Source organism: Bombus pyrosoma, linkage group LG2 (assembly GCF_014825855.1).
Source record: "Bombus pyrosoma isolate SC7728 linkage group LG2, ASM1482585v1, whole genome shotgun sequence".
Lineage (NCBI taxonomy): Eukaryota > Metazoa > Arthropoda > Insecta > Hymenoptera > Apidae > Bombus > Bombus pyrosoma.
Window position 1 is genome coordinate 11994062 of NC_057771.1, and position 21519 is coordinate 12015580.

Genomic DNA, 21519 nt, shown 5'->3' on the forward strand with positions numbered 1-21519 from the left:
ATGGCAAAACAATATCTGTATGTAAATGAAATGTTTCGATTAAGTAGTACAGTTATGCGATAAAAAGGCGAACGCATTTTTAAATTAAAAGAGATGATACCAAATTTCGAACTCGATGTTGGTAAGAAAGATTTTTCGTGAAGTCCGAAAGCTTTTACAGAGCACGAAAAACAATTCGTGTTGTTGTTATCGAACGTAGAGTCTAGAATATATACACTGAAAAATGAAAAGGATATTCGTCGGTCTTCTTCTATCCCTATTAGTATCGTTGTGACTGCGTACATTAAAAGCGTCGCCACAGTGCGTCGTGAAACGCATCGCAAAGGAATTTATCAGCTTGGTCCGAAATAAAGTAATTACCGCTGCAGTGGTGTACTTACGCGTGATCAAAGGCAACGTGACGAGCGAAAAGTTGGGTTATTAAAAACTATAAACAACACGGTTTCCCGAGACAAAGTTTCAAAACCGTGGCCTGGCTGATGCGTGGTGTTCATTCACCAGTCTTTTCGCGCTTTTCCGCGTATTCGTGTCGCCTCGTTTACCACTCGTTCAAAGCCTACCATACTCCCTTCTCTTTCTATTTCTTCTATGCTCTCTCCTTTTTTTTTGTATTTCTCGTTATTTTCTCCCTTCCTTTTTTTCACATTGCCTCGTTTTTAATCCCCGTGACTACGCGCAAAACAAAACAAAAAGAAAATGCAGAAATAAAAGAGCTATTGAGGTGGGAAGATGGAGAAGGATAGAAGAAAGCAGAACGTCGTACGATACGTAGATAGAAAAACAGAGAGAGCAAGAGGGAGAAGAGTAACCGGGTCGCCGAAAGGTATCTCGCTGTGTCTTTCGCTGCATTGGATAGAGTAGTTCCCCTTCGAGGCAGAGATTAATTAGAGAACGAAGAATACAATAAATGATTATATCGAGGAAGAAGAAAGTGGCAAGGCCAGTGACGGAAACCGAAAAGGCCGAGACGAAGGGGAAAACGAGACACCTGGAAAAGGCTCGGAGTATTATAAAGGAGGATGCCAGGACCGAACGAGACTGTACCGACGTTAATGATGCCCTTGGGGCGTCCCGTCTCCTAGCATCTTCTTTGTAAATTATATAAAGAATTGTTCCTATTAATGCAAAAGATGTGTACGAAATATATATATATAATTATATTATACATGTATGCACTAGATATTTAATTATTAACTATACGTACATAGATGTATAGGTATAAATAGAAACGAAAAACGATGAGCCATTATATGCACGATATCGTTCTCCTCGTTATCTTAAGAAAATGATCTGCACGAGGGACCGCTCATTATAGAGCATCACCATTTCTTCGAAGTATCTTTCATCAGGCTATTGTCCGACCCGCGCACACACATTCACGGGATGCCACATATACTATGCACAAAAGGGATCGAAGCATTAGATAGAACGAGTGTCAATTCTCGTTGGGTTTCACCCGGCAAATACCACGATTGAATTATCAGCGGATTAACAATTCATTCGCTGCCGGCGGTAATGATAATTACACCCATTTCGATCCGTTACATTCGGCAGCGAATCGATTCGAATATTAACCACGACGTGACCCGTTGGAAGTCGCCCGTCATTATTCTTTGATTCACGGACCGATGGTCTTCTTTCTCTTGATACTTTTAAAGCCCTCTTCTTATCGATTATCTTATTTGCAAAGCTTTCCGCTTAACGAGCGATATAATGGTGCATAATCATCGGAGAATGAATAGGATATAACATAATTAAAGGTAACTTGTGATGGATTTATATTACAAAGAAGGATTGTTAAATTATTATAAGCAGAGGAGTGAGTTGCAAGGAGAACAGCATGCTCTAGTTTTCCATATGACCCAGTGAAGGAGTAAGAGGAACATTAAGTGTGCCGTGAGAGAGATTTGCACATAATTGATACAAGTCATCCATCTTCTCCAAATATCCATAGAATATGAAACAAATTGGCAGTTGACTGGAATATCTATCTAGTGCAGTATTAAAATAAATAAAAGAGCATAAATATAATAAATATCAATATAAAAATCACCTGTTCCCTCTGATCAAACGTTACCTTCGTTTGCTGTCCACCTTTCAATAATCGTTTGATAATTACACTAATACACCCTACAAACACAGTATCGAGAAACACTTTCTTTACAGTGTCCGGAAAGTTTGTAGCATACACATTGCTTCTTTCGACGACTTTTCGAAAAACTTTTCGACAAACTTTTCGACAATGAATTTTTTCAAGTTTCTAAAAGATCCTAGAAAGATTCTTTAATAGCCAGAATAGATAGATAGATAGATCCGCTAAATCAAATTAAACATTACTGTTAAGACTCAACTTAAATTAAGCCATCTTGAATAGTTGCCTTAATTTCTTTTAATATCCGATTAATATCCTATTATTCTCTTAATATTAATATTTTAAATATCCTTTTAAGAACAGAAAGTAGCATTTTTTTAGCCGATCCATAAATTTCTTCATGTTCTTTCATAGCATTTTGTAACTATCCCTCGATATCCATCGAAAAGCAATTGTTCGGACTAAATCTACAATTCCTCAAATTCCTCTTCCCCTGTCGTTACTTGAATCACCTATGCTTAACGCTGTTTCGTACTTGTCCATCCAGGAAGCTTCACCGCCATCCCTTCGTTCTTCTTCTCCTCATCGCACAGCAACTAGAAACGAAACGAAAACGAAATGAAACGAACTAATCCCGGTCGGCGATGTATCAACGCTGGCAGCGAACTGTATTGCCGCGTTTCAACTACGAAATCATACCGGACGTTGGTAAATCCTAGCCGGATAGCGAGACCATCCGCCATCAGTACACTCCGCGATTTAATCCTTGCGCCGTGCACAACGTAAAATAACATGAAATTGCAATGTCGCCACGACGATGTAACTGCAGGGGTGGGGGTGTGGTCTGGCTGGTCCTCGACGTTGAGGGGCGAGCGGTTCGCCACGTAGAGGGTGCTGACAGGACTACCAGTCGGATTACTCGCGGCAAAAGTTAGACGACTCCTGTCCAGCTCGGGATAATTACGTGAGGTGCATTAACGTGGTGTACGTACCATCTGCATATGTATAATTACGTGAGGTTTAAGCGCGCGTGCGGACACGTGTACAAGGTGTTTCAGGAACATAGAACCGAACTTCATGATTACGCAATACTCATCTAAAGATTGTCCACAGTTCTTCCATATTGCTTAAACAATAATTCTGTGAGGAAAGATGTCGAAGCGCTTGTTGAAACAACGAAGAGGAAAGTATTTGATCGCTTATCGTAGGAAACTTCCATGTCCGTATTGTGTGTGTTACGTAAAGCATTTTGGAGTTCCGCTAGCATTATAACGAGACACGATTGTCATGATTATATTTGTAAAGCTTGAAACCAGTGTGGAAATTTAAATAGAAATTACAAGGTATTTGTGGCAAATATATTTTTTAGTACAAAATTTAATAAAAAGTTTAGGAAAAAATTAGACTGCAGCATAAATACCTATCTTTAAAGTTATTCAAGGATTTCCATATCTTTTTGTACTAAAGTTCCAGACGATTTTCGTATTTTTCTGTACTAATAAATGGCGGATGATTTTCATAGTTTTCTGCATCAATAGACGAAATTTATGTTTTGTATAGGTTTATCGTAAAGAAGCCCTTAATGCGATGCAAAGGACACGACGCGAGTATAACGTGGCCCGCCGAAATTAACAGAATAAGATTGTAGCATCGCCAGCAACAGAAGGGTTAAGATTCCTCCGCTTCTTTTCACGGATACATACTTCTAAAGTTTGTCATCAACTTTCTGAAACTTCCTATACGGAGAGGTATCGTATACGTAGGTGCTGTCGAGAGAGACGTGGAGGAAAGCGTTTCTCCATCAGTTCTGGAGAGGGGCCTGCGCATTGTGTGCGCTCGAACACATTCGCTTTGCATCTCGCTTTAACATTTCGTCTCTCGATGCGAATACCGACTAATTCCAACATGTAGAGTGAACGACCGCAAATTTAGACAAGAACACAACGGGATTGTTTTATCGCAGTCGATTGTCTACACGGAGAGACCGGAGGACTCGATGAAATTTCTTCACGGTCGGGGGTCACGAGCTAACGAGAAGAATCGCAAGTATTCGCATGGGAAAATTAATTTCGTTCGCACACGTGTTCCTCAAAACTTTTATTTAGTCAAGATAAAACGTTGGTAATTTCTGGGGATGAGGATAGATTCTGTTTTATGTTTTGTGAGGGAGGATTTTTTAAATGGAAAATTAGTTAAATGGAAAAAATTTTATTTATCGTGCATTAGTGGATAGCACAGTGATTCGAGAAATATTTTGAGAACAATATTTTTCACAGTAAAATTGAATACGATTTCTCTTGTAATATGCTAAGAAAGGTGTTAACACGAATTCAAAGAATATTATAGTGTCTGATTTACATTCATATTGACTTCATAATATGGAACTTAGTACACACAGCAGTATCTAAACGTCACCTGTGTACCTTTACGACCACGTGACGTCGAAGAACATGTTCTTGATAGTAGAAAAATATTAAAGGATCAGACACTCAAAGCTAAAGATAGAATAAAGCAAATATATGAACGCACATCAACAAGAATATGAAGCAAGTGCCATAATACAATGTAACATTTATTTTCTTACAAAAAAGAAGAACTCGACAAATTCGTTGCCAATATATTGTTCGTTTAAGGTAGATCAATTTTTACTAACAGTAAACAATTTTTCATACTGCGTACCAGTAATAAAAGATAGTGTCGACAGTTCACGTGAACACACTGTGCATGATCGATTCGCGAAGAACAAACATTTTGAACAAATAGAATAGCAGCAGAACGTTAATATTAGTTAAATAATACCGAAGGAAATTGATCGATGAGAATAAAATGGGCAGCGACTAAATTGGCGAAGCCGTGAAAATGGTGTTCGAAAGTCTGTAAATAACGCGCTTTGTATTAATTTATGGACGGCGAGCAGCCGTTCAGAGCGCGGCGTTCCGAGGGCGTCGTTATGATGATATACACGTGCAAGGGGTGTTATTTGGATTTCATTACGTCCCGCTCGGGGCACTCCTCGTGAGCACTCGCCTTGTCCGATGGGAGCTTCTAAGAATCTGAAGCAGCTAGCCAGGGGGAAAATATTGGGTCAGCTCGTCGCGTGATCTCTCAAATGATCTTACATTCGTAAATCGCTGAACAGACTGGTAAATATGAACAAAGAAAAGATCTACTACTTTTCTGATATTATTAGCTATGTTTATAATCTTTTTCGTTTTTGACTGAAAGTCAAGTGGCCGTTTGATTTAATTCTTTTCGGTACGGCGACTTAATTTTTGCACCGTTTCTATTATATTTCACGGTTGGAGTAAATTAATTAGACACTGTTCTACATTTTTTGTTATTAAAAATTCATTATATTTTACCAAATCATCGTATTTCGACTGGGAATAAAACAGAATATTCTAGATTTATTCTCATTAAAAATTCATTATAGTTTGCAAAATCATAAAAACGTATTGCAGCAGAGCATATCTTAATTAATTATACTAATTAAAACGAAACTAGCCGATCGATGTTCTGAAAAATTAAAATATGTGTTTAAATTCAAGTACTGGGAAATTTTAACTCATATTACTGTGATTTTTAGTCAGGTAATTATTATTAGATTGTAGAACCATCTTTTATCTTCAATAATTACTAACGGAAATACATTTTTTCTGATTTCCTTTTTCGCTTTTACAGCAAATAAATTCATATATCTACCATTTAATTAATTGATATTTAACATTTTAAAATACTGTTGCTTATAGGTACGCAACGTTGAGCATAAACGACAAACTATTTGTATCAGTAATTTCTTCACCTTCGTATCTAAAAAAATTAGAAGCATTTGTTTCAATCGATTAGTTGCTTTTAACCGAGAATATGATACGCGTACAATGCGAAATCACAAAAAATGGAGAATTTTATAATAATTGGAAACGTGAATAGCATCCGAGAAAAGAACGAAACGACTATCGCGATCGAGTCGATTTGATTTGATTTCATGCCGAAATCGAATGCAGCTAATTTCATCCCTCCCACCCTCGGCTAGCGCGCAATGGACGAAAGTTGCGAATCGGGCTGATCGCGTGTCGCTAGATTAATTTTCGTAACTGTGATTATTGGATGGGTTTTCGGCCACAATTCGGGCCACATTGAGTCGAGATATTGTTGTTATCTGGATCGATTAATTGGACGAAAGTTGACTTTCCGCACACTATATTTCGTATGAGTAAAATCGTAATTACATTGCCCAGGGGAAACATCGAAGGCTTTGTATCATTTTATATTTTATGATGTATCGGATTGCTCGGATAGTTTGTAACATTTTTTGAAATTTTTATGTACTGTATGTATAGAAATAAATGCGTATTGTATTGTATTCTGTATGGTATACATCCTATGTAATTTGAAAAGAATTATTTATTATGTACATTTATAAAATATTACGTTGAACGACAAATGCGTTAATTAAAGAGAAAAATCTGGTATCACCGATAAAAAGAGTTTTCCGATATGAAAGAAGACTTTATGATTTCAGTAAAAAACAAGTAAAAGATTTATCTCATTTCGTATTATGTATTTTTACGAAATACTTTTTTCATAACAAAAAGAAAAAATCACAAGAAATGTTAATGAATATGCAAAAAGTTATCGAAAGAAACTGTGCAAGTATCATTTAATAATATCTTGCTTTTATAAACATATAACGCTTTCGTTGCAAAGTTTTCGAATTAAATCATGCCTTTTGATATACATAATATCGAACTAAAACGTAATTATTATACATTAGTGTATACACGTTGTATGTCACGTGATAACATCAAAGGATCATCATTAATTTTGCATTTTGTGATATAAACGACTGTTCTTTGATATAACTACGGGACGAGCGCGCTTTGAGTGAAACTTTAAGAACAAACGCATGTAATTTCGTGATAATTTTCATCTACAAAGTGGAAGATAAAACACGTAAACACGTGAGAGTGCAGATACATAAAAATATAAATACAGAGAAAGTACTTAACATCGGAACAAGATGCAATCGAACACGTTCAAAGAGAAGGCATTTAATCCTTCAAACGAATGACATCAGTTCTCAGTCGTTATTACATTGCAAATTTTAAGAGTATTCTGCGTAAATACGTGGAATTTCTTATTGTATAAAATTATCTCGTTATCATGTTCCTCGCTATACGTTTTTAAGCCAGTCTTTCCTTAACCGATGTAGAGTTGCAGCGATATATTATTTAAAAACTCGTGATCTGTACCTATCTCAGCCAGTAAATGTAACTAGGTGGAAATTTTGATAGTTACATTCGGAGTACAAGTTCGAGCTGTCAAGAACTCACGTTTTAAATAAAACATTTCGAAACATCGAATTTAGTCGAGTCTAGTGTGGAAAACGCAAATAGAAACGAGATTCGTAATCCATGCTCCCAATGATAGCGTAGATGTCGAGAGTCTCGTTTTAGAGAACGACCGGAATATCTGTTCTACTACTGATAAATTCACTTTCATTCCAAAATCGACTGTTTGTATTATCTTATCATTTTATTCATCTAAAAATAATACGAGATTGATATCCTTAAATCATTGGCAAATAAACCATTTCTCGTTTACTTAAAAAACAAGAATTATTTTTCGTAGATTTAAATAAACGACGTCGTATTATATACAAGCTCTTGTTATGGAATTAGAATCGCACAAGTGAGAAGGTTTTACGCGTAAAGTAATGTAATGTACGAAAATAAGTATATAAACGATCTAAATAGTCTACAGACATATTCATTATCGCTCAAGTAGAATAAGTTGTCCGATTACGAGAATACAGGAATACTTCGATGAAAGAAACTCTGTTAATTAACTTCTGATAATAAATTAATTGCTATTTGTGCATTGTCATCTATATATTTTAACAGCAATTCGAGTAACCGAATAAATCTTATTATTTACGAAATAGCCTTATAAATAGAAGAATGACATTTTTCTGTGTGATCCTAATTCGACGATTAAATGACGCAAATAGAAAGAAAGACACTTTGAGGAAATAGTCGATCAAAAATTCGTAGCGTCTTGATCCGAATGGCAGGATAGGCAGTGAAAAGTTCAACGACGTCTGTCCTTTAACTTTCCTGCCATCCAACGATTCGGTTGGTTCGCCCTTTGAGCGTACGACGATTCTAAAAGGCAGCCACCGCAATGGCCCTCTCGACGCCATTGGGGTTTACGGTTACGGTTAAGTACAGAGCAAAGAGATCGTATCGTTTTCCGAACGATTTGGCTAATCGAGTGGCGCCACGATGGAGAAGGAGCGCACCAGGCCGCGGCCGCAGCTATGCGTATATGCGCATTCGGCAGTACGTTGCCGCCGCTCCTCTCGACTTCCGGCTGCGGGAATTTAAACGAGGATCGAGCTTAGAACTGCCGAGAACCGGGAAGGCGGCCCTCTTCTTCTAATAACGACCACGATCCTTTTAATTTGTCACGCTGTTGAGAGTTAATTCGAGTTTCGTCTTACTAAAGGAGAATTAGATTGAAACATGCAAAGTTTTAAACCTAACGAACGTCAATTTTCTCACTATTATGTCTGAGAATAATATTCGTGTATTAGTAATTCGTTCTGCAACCGAATATTGTTCTCTGGTTTTCTCTTTTTGTTTCTTTTTAATTGAAGCAGCGTGCAAATATAAAACGAGAACAATGAAAGAGTCAGCTTGTGGGGATCATTTTTTAAAACGCGACGAGACGAAGAATTAATTATTGGATGGCGAAGGTTGTTTCTGCTTTCGTGGTTGAGGAAATTCGTTTTATGGACGAAAGGAGAAAAAAGAGTTAACGGGTACCGACCGCTAGAAATTAGCTGCGAAAATTAACGCCGAGTTCTTCCGCTGGCCCGAAGTGAAATTTTTTGAGGAAGGGGTCCAAGAATTACCTGAGAGGTAGAACACGCTCGTATAAAGTAACGATCGCACGAAATTAGCCTTAAAACCAACGTTACTGCTCGCCGGATATTTTTAGAAAGTTACGCTGGATTTTAATATCGTTCATAGGCCAAATGAATTCGAATATTAATTACGTTTTCTTTCCGTTTCAAAATTGAGGAGTTGAAGTGGTAAATGATGTATTTAAATGTTAAAAAAAATAATAGGAAACGATTTTTTTAATGCGAGAAGAAGTAAAGATTCCACCAACCATTTACCATTCATTCTCCTTCAAAGTATCTATTCTAAATATATGTATAAATGTAGTCAGAGCTAAAAATTCAAATGTCATTATATGTTCAAATTGCCGGAAACGTTTTTAATTTTTGTTGGAAATCTTCACTCGTATCACTGAAACCGTTGCTATTTCGATTCCTCGATTAACATTTCTAATTCATCTTCACTCAACTACTATATTTGTACCACTTACGTTTATGCCAAATCAGTTAAGCGCTTATACCATTCTTATTTAACCACAATTAAGACCATCACCTTTTGGCCGAATTTACGAATATCGATGAAACTTAATCGACTACCGGGTAATTCGATCGCTCGTGTTCCCTGAAACGCATTTTGTAGCCAGAAAATCCCAAAGCCACGATTATTCGGCGAGACTTTGGAGCAGCTGGGTCGAGTTTACTGGCGTTTACCCAACTAGTAGCCGCATTTCGTAGTGATCGGTCGCTATAATAAGTGGAAACTGCGGAACAGGCTAGCGCGTGGTGATTGCTTCCAATCGAGTGGCTAATCATCGGAAACCAATGTAGAGACGACGATCTAGATATATGTACTATATAAGCTAGGACGTAAAACGAGGGAAAGGGGTGGAGCGAATTTTTCGTGGCTGGCGTTTCAAGTTTGAGAGCAATCTCTCTCCTCTCTTCTTCCTTCTCTCGAGAAGACGACAAGATGCCCATGTCTAGACGCTTCGAACGCAATTACCGCGAACGTTCCTCTCACGATCGACGTAAAAATGAATCGTCGATCACGATGGACGGGTCCCTGAACATGCTTTCGAAAAAACGATAAACAAAAGAAGTTTATAGACACGCGCGCGTTCGATCTCCTAGCGCAATTAATGTAACGGGAAATTGAATGTCTTTCGTGAAAATCGCGCGAAGATGCAGCAAGAACGAGACGACGATGAAGAACGTATATCCTAGAGTAAACGGAAGAATATCTGAAGTTTATGAGACGAATACGAAACAGGATATACATATACGCAATGTGTCTGTTTTATAGTACGTTTGACGGTTCGTCATGTGGCAGTTTCTCCTCTTAAGCCACGAGCGAACAAGCAAGCTCGATATTTCGCTCGATACACTCGACAATACGGTACAAGCTAGCGCGACACCCTCGATATACCCCCGAGTTGGTGGTCGAAATAAAATTCTGCCCTCGCCACTGTTCCAATATTATGCGAGAGATATTTCAAACGAGTGCCTGGCTTCACAATGGTTAGACCAGGAGGGTTGTGGGTGGTGGCTCGTAGGAGTGAGGCCTCGTAGCTCATCATCGCATTTATTATTCAACCGTCTGAAACGGCAATAATGTCGGCCCGATGGTATTTAATTTTCGTGCTGTTGAATCATGGCGTGAGACTACTTCAAAATATATATCTGCCGACCGTTATGGATCCATGGAAATGTGAAAAAAATAAGAAAAAATAGGAACGAGGAAATATAGGGGAAGAGAGAGGGAAAGATGAAAGAAGGAAATGGAGGAAGGACGAGAGAGAAGAAAGGAAACGGAAGCGCAGTTAGAATCGGGTGAGGCAAGCGAATTTTAACATAGGAGGCCTACGGCTTCTATATTCCTTCGACGATCGTGAACGGCCGACCCAGAAAGAACCCCACGACAGAGAGGCTCGTTTATTTCCTGACAGTCATTTCCTCTTCTTTCAGGAGGGAATCGGCTCCCTGAAGGTAGTGCCCGGAGGGGTCGAGCTTAGAGGTCAGGCCGCCGTATTGGATGCTCTGGTGGCCTCCAGCCTGAGATCCAGACGAGGAAAGAATCTGGTGCTTGAGTCCTGGAGCAACTTCACCGCTTCCGCCAGGTCGCACGATGGCCGATTGCTCGCCCGATTCACTGTTGGTAAGAATATAGTTGACAAAATATTTTGTTGAATGATTTTATTCGACGTTCTTGTTGAACCTTTTCATTGAATATTTCGTTGCATAGTTTCAATTCGTCAACGAGCCAATTTGTCTCTCCATCGCATTTCGACGAATGATTGTTAAGGTATTAACCAACGAAATATTGGATTACAGTTTCGATCGGTGGAAACGAACTATTGATACAGATATTCGATTTGCAATCGCTTGTTTCATTGTATTTGAATGTAATCGAACGTTGTTGGTCGATTCGTAATCGATAGAGAGGAACGAGTCGATTTAAAATTGCGGTCAGAGTTAATTTGAATCGTGAAATGTTTGAAACGGAAGAGTAATTCATGATTAGTATTTAATCGGAATGTTAAAAGTATAGATCGCGAAATTAAACGTTCTCTCCGAGCCTTGAAATTGTAACAAAGAATCTTCAGAACTTTTTGAAGAGACAGAACGTGAATATCCTGTGGAAAAATGGGATTACTCGGATTTTCAAAGGATTTATAGGATCGCGCGGTAATTGTCCTCAAAATCCTGTCCCCTTTCAAGATGAACGAATATTTAGTTTTATTCCATTCTTCCTTACAGAATTTTTTAATGCCACCGGATATGTTCGCCTTGCGTCCATTCGAGAAACAAAAGGAACGGATATCGATAACAACGGGGGTAACAGGAATGAGATGTATCTTTTAATGGACACGAACGTTTGCAGTCACATCGGTTTTACAGCTATGGAATTAAATCGCGTGACAATCGTTACGTCGAAGGCATCGGTGCACTGTATTAATGTCGATGACGATCGGAATTTCAAACATTCCCGAGCATAGAAACAAAATTGAGATAACAAAATTCGTTTAATATTCCCAAAGGAATACGAAAGATATATCTTTCATCTAACATACAAAGTCCTCGAAAAATCCTTATTCAATTACGTATTCTCTTTTCAGATGTTTAAACGTTTAAATGAATACGTCAGTGCTTGTATTCGGTCGGCGAAACAAAACGATTCGAAGTAATTCCTCGTCCTTTGCAGCATAACGATTTAAATCTGCGCGTGAATTCAGGGCACGTACAATAAATATGTAAACGAAGATTCGTTACATATTACTAACGGATACCATGGCAAACTTAAACTCCATTATCCCTTTTAAACATTCAGCGAAACGTGATTCCTGGATCTCTGGTTCGATTTCTAACGAGCTCGTTGTCCCGTTGAAGAAGTTTCCACTTCTTCGTTTCTCTTTTTATACCTCTCGTTCCCTTTTATTGTGAAACGGGAAATGGCAGATGACTGTCTTTTTGTCCACTTTACAGGCGAGGATCGCGTGGACTGCGTGTCGAGAGGTTTCCGGATAACCGACCCTCGAGGAGGAGTTCTCTTCTCAGCAGATAGGGAGCAGGTGGTGGTGGGGGCAGAAATGTTGAGGGTGACTGGCGACGGGGGTGCTGTTTTCCAGGGCAGTGTTCAAACGCCTCTCGTCAGAGGTGAATCTGGTCGTGGTCTCAGGTAATCATAAAACGGAAATTGCAATAAACGAATATACTTCGCTTGTGTGCATAAATATTCTAGAAAGAATTTATGATTAGTTTTCATCCATACTTTACTTTCCTAATTTAATTTGTGATTTAATATAAAATGTATACAACGATAGAGAGTCACTATACTAAAAGAATAAATAGTTCAATTCCTATGTTCTTTTATTTTACAGATAATAAAATAGTCGAGACATAGGCAAGACTTCTTTTATATCTATCGTAACGTGTCAAACGTCTGTTAAGATAAGGGACATATGAGAGTTAAACAGCTTGATAGACGCATAGAAATCTAAGAAATACCACGGACATACTTAACATTCTCCTTTAAAAGAGGTCGCAAAGTGTTTCTTGAAGATCGTCGCGGTAATATTTAATTGTAATTATCTTTGTAGAAAGTTTCATCTCGAAAATTTTCGCTGCTTATTCAGTTCAATATAAACTGTTGATCATTTTCGAGGTTAATTGGCTATTATAAAATTAAGTCACAACTTGAAACTTATGTTAGGAAACACTAGATATAATGGATAAAAGATCTGAGATACAAAAGAGCGTATTTAATAATTTAAAAATAAAAGAAAATTTGGTTTAAAGATTTCTCAAATCTTGATCAAAGCAATTTACAATTGGTGCATTAAATTAAATGACTGCGACAATTTCTCGCGGATAGTCTTGTCCCATATTTATTTCGGGGACATCTAATAGTGGCTTCGATCCGGTTCAACAAACTCAGCTAACATTTTGGGTCGACTTTCTGCATCTCTCCGATAATCATCCTGGATGCTGGATTCTAGATACAAATAGCGTTTCGATATTCCAACCAACTTTTCTTCTAGTCCCCTGACTATAAATAATCATACCGAATTGCATTCAATATGACGCATACTCCCGTGGGATTAAACTTCGTGGTAACATGCTAAATATATGGCGTCGGTCAAACGAGAGGGCAGCAGTTCTATCTGGAATCGTGTAATTGATGGAAAGATTCATTGACAAAGATTGCGTACCTTACTCTCATTGAGTATTTAATCGTTTCGTGTACAATACGATTGAACTTGTTGCCAATGCTCAGCTGCGACCAATGAGAACTAAATCCGCGATGAAAAACTGTTACGTATTCGAACGTGTTCCGTGTATTTTCCATTCATTTAAATCTTTATTTATTTATATAACAATGAACAGGACTCCTGCATGCTTTTTTAATTCTTAAAAGCTATTGTCAAAAGAAATTGCGTTAATATTGGTAAAATGTTACTCTAGTACATTTTGTTTTATTTTAGGAAGCAATAACGTCAAACAAATGCAATAAAACATTTTATTATTGCACAACATTAAATGAAAAACGAGATAAGTTAATGCCTGCATTTTATTAGTTACAAACAATATCGAATTGATAATACTACGTGGCAATAATATTAAGGATGATATACTCGTAGTTAAATAATAATTCACAGCAGAAGGAGATACCGAAGAACTTTAACCTTTCAACTAGGTTAATATCTTCAAGTATATGGTTCGCAGAAACTACAAAGATATTTTAAAGAAACGTTCCCACAGTCGTGACACAAATTCTCTTCCAAATCTTCAATCTTTTTCCTGCTTCAACGTTTGGAATCTTCAAAATATTGCCAGTCGTATCTACGAGTCTTTAAATCTGCATTATATCATATTCAATTGATTTAACAGAGCTCCAAATATTCAGTAACCACATCGATTTCTCGATTCGTTGAAGCACTTGGCGGCTAAATGTCAACGACGACGTTTCGTTTTGAAACGCGGATAGTAGAAGAAGATGGCGTATTATAAGATGGGAAATTGCGATGGTTTGAAAGAACGAAGCGGATGGCGCACTGATACCGCGATTATTGATAGTGTCGGACAATTTACAGACGGATTTACGATTACAATAAAACTTTGCTCGCGCGGAAAATTATATTCATAGGATTGGATTTATGCCAGATATGAAATACCGAGGATTCGAACGAGCGAGATACTTCGGCTGCAAGCAATAGGTCGTCGGCGATGACGAGGGATGCAGGGGATGCACGGGAGAAGGCGGTATTGGAAGAAAGGCACGGTCGAAGACCCTGCTTTACCACTTCTTAGAAAGAAGGATCGATTATTGCGAGTCTGACGTTGCAGTCGACTAGTTGCCATATTATTTTGTCGCGCGATATTACAAATTTTCAATCGCATTTAGCTTCTCCAATATGCTATTGTATTTCCTACCTGAGATTCTATCGCTCTCTTTCTCTCTCTCTCTCTCTCTGTGTCTTTCTCTCTCTATATATATTAATTCCATTTCTTTGCGTTCTATATTTGTAGCAAGCAAGATTTAGAGCAATCTTTTTTATCTTTAATTTAGTTGACAATTTACAAAAAGGATAAAATTAAACGATAATATGGATTCGTTAAATTGAAACTTTGGATAAAAAACATTTCATATTCGTCGACCAACATTTTTATTCGTTTAAAGGTGCATTAAAGAAATCTGATTAACAGACGTCAATTTCATATTACTAATACATATAGTGGAATAAAATGGTATATTAATAATAGAAATAGTACAATATTGAATAGAGATTATAATAGAATTTGAAGATGAAGTATCAATTGTAATAACATAGCGACTCAACGTTATAGCACCTTTAAACATGCAATGTGAATAGCGCAATTTCATGCGACATTCCAACGGTCAACTTACATTTCAATAATAAATAATTTTATGCAATTATTAACAAATTCTCTGTCAACAGACTGGAGTCAGCAACCAGATCCCTGAAGATCAGCGCTCCCCAGCGAGTGGTCATTGAATCCTGGGCGAACGAGATCTCAGCCTCCTGTTTAACGGATCTGAAACTTCAAAGCGTACACGGCGGCATCAAATTGGACGCGAAGACTCTCTTCATGAAAGGTTTGAAGACAGCCAGTCCTAACCAAGCACACTCTTCGAGAGAACAGCAGCAGCAACAGCAGCACTCCACCAGGACGTCCTCTCACCAAAGTCAGAGAGACACGACCATTTATCAGTTATGTGCCTGTGCTAACGGCAAACTTTTTTTGGCTAGGTCCGAAGGCACATGTCAAGCGGACAAATCGATTTGCTAATACTAAACGATTAAGCTAGACGCGACTCGATGTTTGAAAAAATCTAAATAAAGGATCCTCGCAATGGAGAAGACACCGATCCTACAATGAAACGCGATGTAATCAGATTGACGAGCGGAACGAGCAGATGGTGATCGAAATTTGACGCGCGGAAGTTGTAGAAATTGATGGAGGTTGCGGTGCATGGTAGTCGAAGTCCCGAGATCGCCCGAGGCCTTTCGCTTTTCGCTGATGTTTCCGCTCTAGAACGACGCGTGGTCGCTGGTTCCCATCGTTTAGGTCCGCGTTTCGCTGTTTTATCCCGCTGGATCCTATGGACAAAGCATTGGCGCCTCGCGAAAGATGAAAAGGGAAAAACAAATGAACACTGTTAGAAACCGTGTTTCCAATGGCGGTGCTAATTCCCGATCGGTGGATCGACAAACAGCGAAGCTACTACGAAATGAATGTATATCTTGTATATTAACGAAATGGATTATCGGTAGTCAGCGGCTGGTAATCGAATCGTCATCTCGTTCCTGTCTGTCCCTGCCCTGTCGTTAGGTCGAATCATTTTCCCCTGCCCAATTCTCCCTTGCTGGTTTTTTTGCGCAAAATATCGTTCGTGTGACCAGTCGATAGGCAACGATTTGCAGTTCCTTTGAACCCGATCGAACGAAAATTTAAAAAGAAGATGAATGAGAGAGAGATGGAAATGTATATGAAAAAGAAAGAGAAAGACGTATGAAGAGATATATCTTGCCGTGTTAAAACTATCGTTTCTAGCGTGTGCGCAAAAATCTGTGTGTTTTCGCCCGATTCCGGATACGCCGATTAGAGTGACACGTCGCGATTAGAGGAACCTCTTATTTTGGAGCGTGTTTTGCGATTAAAGGGAGACGCAAGTGTAGTTCACTGTAAAAGGATCTGATTGTGTGATCCAGCTTGCACGCTGTACATCGGCCATGTCCATCTATTTATGTATGTGGCAATAAAGTGGTTATTGTTACTATTATTATTAAACATGATGAAGCATTTTTTCTCGCCCTCGAGAAGCGGTACTTCGTTCTGTGCGGCAACAGGTACGTAGAATTTTATCTTCTGTCCTTTCAAACGAAAATTTTTTTAATTGACTTCGACTGAGATAAAAGTATTCAAGGTTAACAGTGAGACACAATTTTTCCATAATCTTTCCTCCAAATATTCGGATCTGCGCTTGAAAACGACGAATTTAAATATATAATAATAATTCATCATCTCCCAAAAATATCTTTGTCACCATTTCATTAAAACCTGCAGACTGCCAGAATCTCATCACCTATTTGGAATATACGACTTTCTACATCGAATCTAAGTATAATCTAGAGCAGAAGTAAGTAAATAAATGATATCTTGAAGTTATCAGCTAATCTTGCCAACATCTTTCCTTTCAATATTTAAGTCAATGCTTAAGAAAAATGAAACTCAATATTATCTAATAAACCAGTATCATATTCCACTTTCTTTAGCGCAATCCTATAAATATCGTCGATAATTTAATACTGTATCAACGTATTACAAAATCCTGTCTCTCTTTTCCAACATATAATCCACTTGGATTGTCCGATCTAAACATGGTAAATGACATTACAAGATGACATTGCGTCTGACAACCTTTGTCTTCAAAATCCAGGTCGATGCTTAAAAATAACCGAACCTAATTCTTAAAGAGGCAGTTTATCATCCAAAGAAAAAGAAAGAATTCTTGCGCTTCCATCCAATAAAGAAATACTCCGGTTAATTAATGTTGCCTGGAAGAATCCTTTTCCTTTGGCAAGAAGAGAAGCTATTCGACGTTCCATCCGGAGACTGATGTTTTTAATATCGACGACAGACGAACGAGGAAAGGCCAGTTTGTATAGATTTCCGTTTCCGAGGTGCAAGGGAGGGCGCGCAGTCGCGGGCGGGCGGCACAATAAACGATAACGGGGAGCGAAATTAGGCAAAACGAAAATAGTTTCAAGAAAAGCCGATCTCGCTACATAATATAGTATATGTCAAGCGGGCTGACAGGTAGCAGGGGCAATCTCACCTAGTAGCCCCTTAAACGGCTCTGACGGCAAGGTAATTTTCTTGGAATTCGAGATTAAAATTGCATCGAGGCTAGAAGGGAACAAAGTACGGGCGTCCCGCCTGCTCTTGCCCAAGTTTCAGGGGCGGGGAGAAGAGACGTAACGATGGTGAAGCCGTAAGAAGGGATGGAGCAATCTAACAAGCGGGAGAGCAAGATGGTAGAAAGAGAGCGTAAGCGGTGTGAATTAGCAGCAGCCAAGTAAAAAATACTCGCTGGATGAAAAATGCCTCTTAGATCCCTTTGTATTACCCTAAGACGAGGAGGATCTGAGAACACCGAGGGAAACGAGGTGAAAATGCTTGAGACCACCGCCGGTAAATTTCCCCAGACCTTCCCGGACTTGTACCACTCTTGAAAAATTTTACATCAATAGACGCGAGATTTCTTCCTTGTTACATTCGTGGAATTTAACCCTTTTGAGTATACTGCGTACGTTCATGCATTTATAGCAAAAATTGCAATATGCAAAAATGTACAAATGCATATAATGTGGAAAAGTGGATAAAATGTTTGGAGTAAAGTATTCGTTATAATCTTTAATGGGCGAAACAAACATCTGTCTCGAGAGAGCTAGAAAGTTTTGAACGTTCATTTAATTAAGCTTCTCAAAGTTTTATAGGTTAGCCCATCAACGTATGAGAAATAGCACGTGCCCTTTTGTAACAGTATTCCAATGTGTAACGTGAGCATTGTATCCAGCTTCATTAGAGGCTTAACGAGGCATCGATGCTGTAGTCAGTGTAGTTGGTCATCGATAAATAGATGATAATGACCATACACGGACGTGTACAGCATTGATTGTGCTACACCACTATTAACCACTATATTACTAAAAAGATAAATGGATTCTAAAAGCAAACCTCGATATTACCAAAAAGATAAAGATCCCATTTTAAATCCAAGCGTGAATGTTGAAAAAAATGTGAAAAAAACCAGACTTCATTTGAAGAGACAGTTTTGCAAGAAGCGTGATGTTTGGTTCATAAAGTCAGTGAAAAATTTCGTAATATTTCTTTTCTTGCATAGTATGATCAGAAGTAAGTAAAAGTTTCACGGGTAGCGCGAAGACACGGTGAAGAGTCTCAAAGAAACGACAGGACAATTAATCTGGAATCTATTCAGGAACCATTACCGAGCTCCGACTCCTAGACTGATTAATTAACCAGCAGCTTTGTTTATATAGTCTCAGGACTATTACCGAGTACTTCGCCAGTTAAATTACTTGCACAGTGCTCGAGTGACGTGACACGCTTGCAGTTTTCTGTACTCGCTAAGACTACCGTTACCCCTATACTATCTGCAACCCCTTGGCAGAGTTCACCCTCCACGTCGCCACGAAACAGCAACGTCTTTGCCCTTCTATGTGGGCGTAAGAGCGGAGCCTCGTTGTGGCGAATGTACCGGTGGCGGACCACCGAAGCGGAGGCTGTCACATGGATTCTGTGAACCGTGAAATTGTCGCGCGAAACGCGGCCGATAAACCTTTAAATACGAATTAGCGGCACTCATGCCACGCGAAAGCTGGTGTCGCGCTACGTCATCCTGAACGTTTCCATGCACCACGTGCTATCCAGGCGTCTCTGTCCGCTATAATTAGTATCTGGTTTTCGCGGGCCAGTAGGGGGAATACGGGCGTATTCAAAAAGGGGTGCAACGGAGAGGGCGAGAAGGACACTCGTTCGGTTAGTGCACGATAACCATGTACACGTAATTAGTTTTACCACGGAACAGGCAGTAGGCTCGTTGGAAAATTCACCGTTCCGGATGTCCCGTTGGCACCATGCCCGTTACCGATTTATCGAGGTCCGGTCAAGTGAACGTAAAGCTATGGTTGCAATCGATACGTGTTCTGACGAATATTTATATATTTCTCATGAAATTTGGACACTTATCGTAGAAAACTTTTATACCTATATTGAGTTGTGTAAAATATTTTGTAATTTCATTAGTACTGCAGTGAGATACGACTGTCATGATTATATTGATAAAATTTTTAAATTCTGAACACGTATATATGAATTATTAGATATTTACTGCTAACGTATACTTAGTAAAAAAAATTAGTACGTTGACTGTTTAAATACTTTTGCAATCTCTGCGAAATACATGGATATACCTACTAGTATTAAATATATTTTGGTTTCTACGTATCTCTCCAGATCTTCTTTCAAATTTTACCAATATTACCATGCTACTCGAGTCTCATAACAACGTTGATGAAATTTCAAACTGATTTGTATGACACGCATATGTAAGAAAATATGTCTCAAAATCAACACCAAGAAAATAAAATGCATGGATAAAGTATTTAGGTAAGTTTTCAAGTAGCTCCCTCCGTATCGACCTACACGTTTTTCCAAAGATACGTGGAAAGGATACGCAATTTGCCACGTGGAAGCATCCAACTGAAGTACGAACGCGTGAGATCGCGCAGGATGTTTATGTGATCGAATGACAATGATTGAGCGACTACCGAACGTGTGAACGTTAATAAAATAGATTCTATATTTCTTACATATAATAAATTCATAAAAGATGTCTGCGAGTGTTCGAATACTTTCTTGAGCTTTCGTGAGAAAAGTTAATAGAGAATATCTTAAGAAAGATATACGAAACGTGACGCTACCGGCCGATTGTTAAGACGAAATTTGGGTATGAAGAACATCAATATCTTCGACGATGCAAGAGGTCATATCGAATATTGAATGTCAAATTAGGACGCTGGAAGTAACTTAATCGGTGGCTGTCGATGGAGTTGAAATTTCAGATGGTCGAGTGATCTGTAATATGAAGAATGGAGATTCTCCAAGCTATCGAAGTTCTAGATCTTTGTTTTTTTCTAAATAAAATGTTGTTGGATTCTTTAAAGGACGCTCGATAGAGTACGACGGGCTTCTGAAAAGTGTCATTCGAGAACGTCACTGTTACTATGGTTACAAAAGATACTCGATCCAGTGCTCTTCTCTTACGTTGATAATGAGCGAAAAAACACGACACCTGTTTCTTCACGCAAAAGCTTGTGTCGAGCATGAAGCTACGAAAAAATCCTTTCGCTCTACATCTTCCATTATTTGTGATTAAATCTTACCAACTCTACTTAAAATATACGTACTTCTTTCAGCATATCTTCATCGTTGATGCCACATGGAATATCATCATGCAACATCCAATCCACAAAACGCATCCTTTTTTCCTCAAAAATTTTTATTTCCACAAATCCTTCATTCATCTATCTCTACCGAATAAAATATTTTTACGTTTGTTCACATCGATTCTTCCATTGCCACATTACGTTGAGGGAATCGATTTCCCGTCGATATTTCTTCCGATTCACAGACCCATTTATCCAACCTAACATAGACGCACGTAAGAATTGGTGACAGAGGGGGCCCATAGAGAAACACGTGCAGTACGTAATGGTATTTCCCGGAGACCACAGTAATGTCGTCATTGGCTTACGTGTTTGTTTGAACTGTAAATGCAAATTACGGAGTCGCTATAACAGGTTGTTGCTTCGCGGAGAAGCCTCGAGGTAGGAGAGAGGGTTGGATCGAGCAAACGTTTGCAAGGTAAGGAGATTGTGTTGACGGTAGGGGCGTTCGAGAGATCGCAAGCGACTTC

At 38.6% G+C, this 21519-nt stretch overlaps 1 protein-coding gene across 12 annotated transcripts in view; it reads left to right on the forward strand.

Moving 5' to 3' along the window:
• The window catches only part of LOC122573552 (zeta-sarcoglycan), a 218391-nt gene extending 201591 nt beyond the window's left edge, over nt 1-16800 (forward strand). For 11 of the 12 annotated variants that reach the window (XM_043740055.1, XM_043740065.1, XM_043740113.1 and 8 more), the window contains 3 exons: nt 10962-11151; nt 12480-12672; nt 15455-16800. In XM_043740055.1, the coding sequence (XP_043595990.1) occupies nt 10962-11151; nt 12480-12672; nt 15455-15806 (735 nt within the window). In that variant the 3' untranslated portion in view covers nt 15807-16800. The other variant, XM_043740155.1, reaches the window with a different exon arrangement.
• Nucleotides 16801-21519: the final 4719 nt, after the last annotated feature.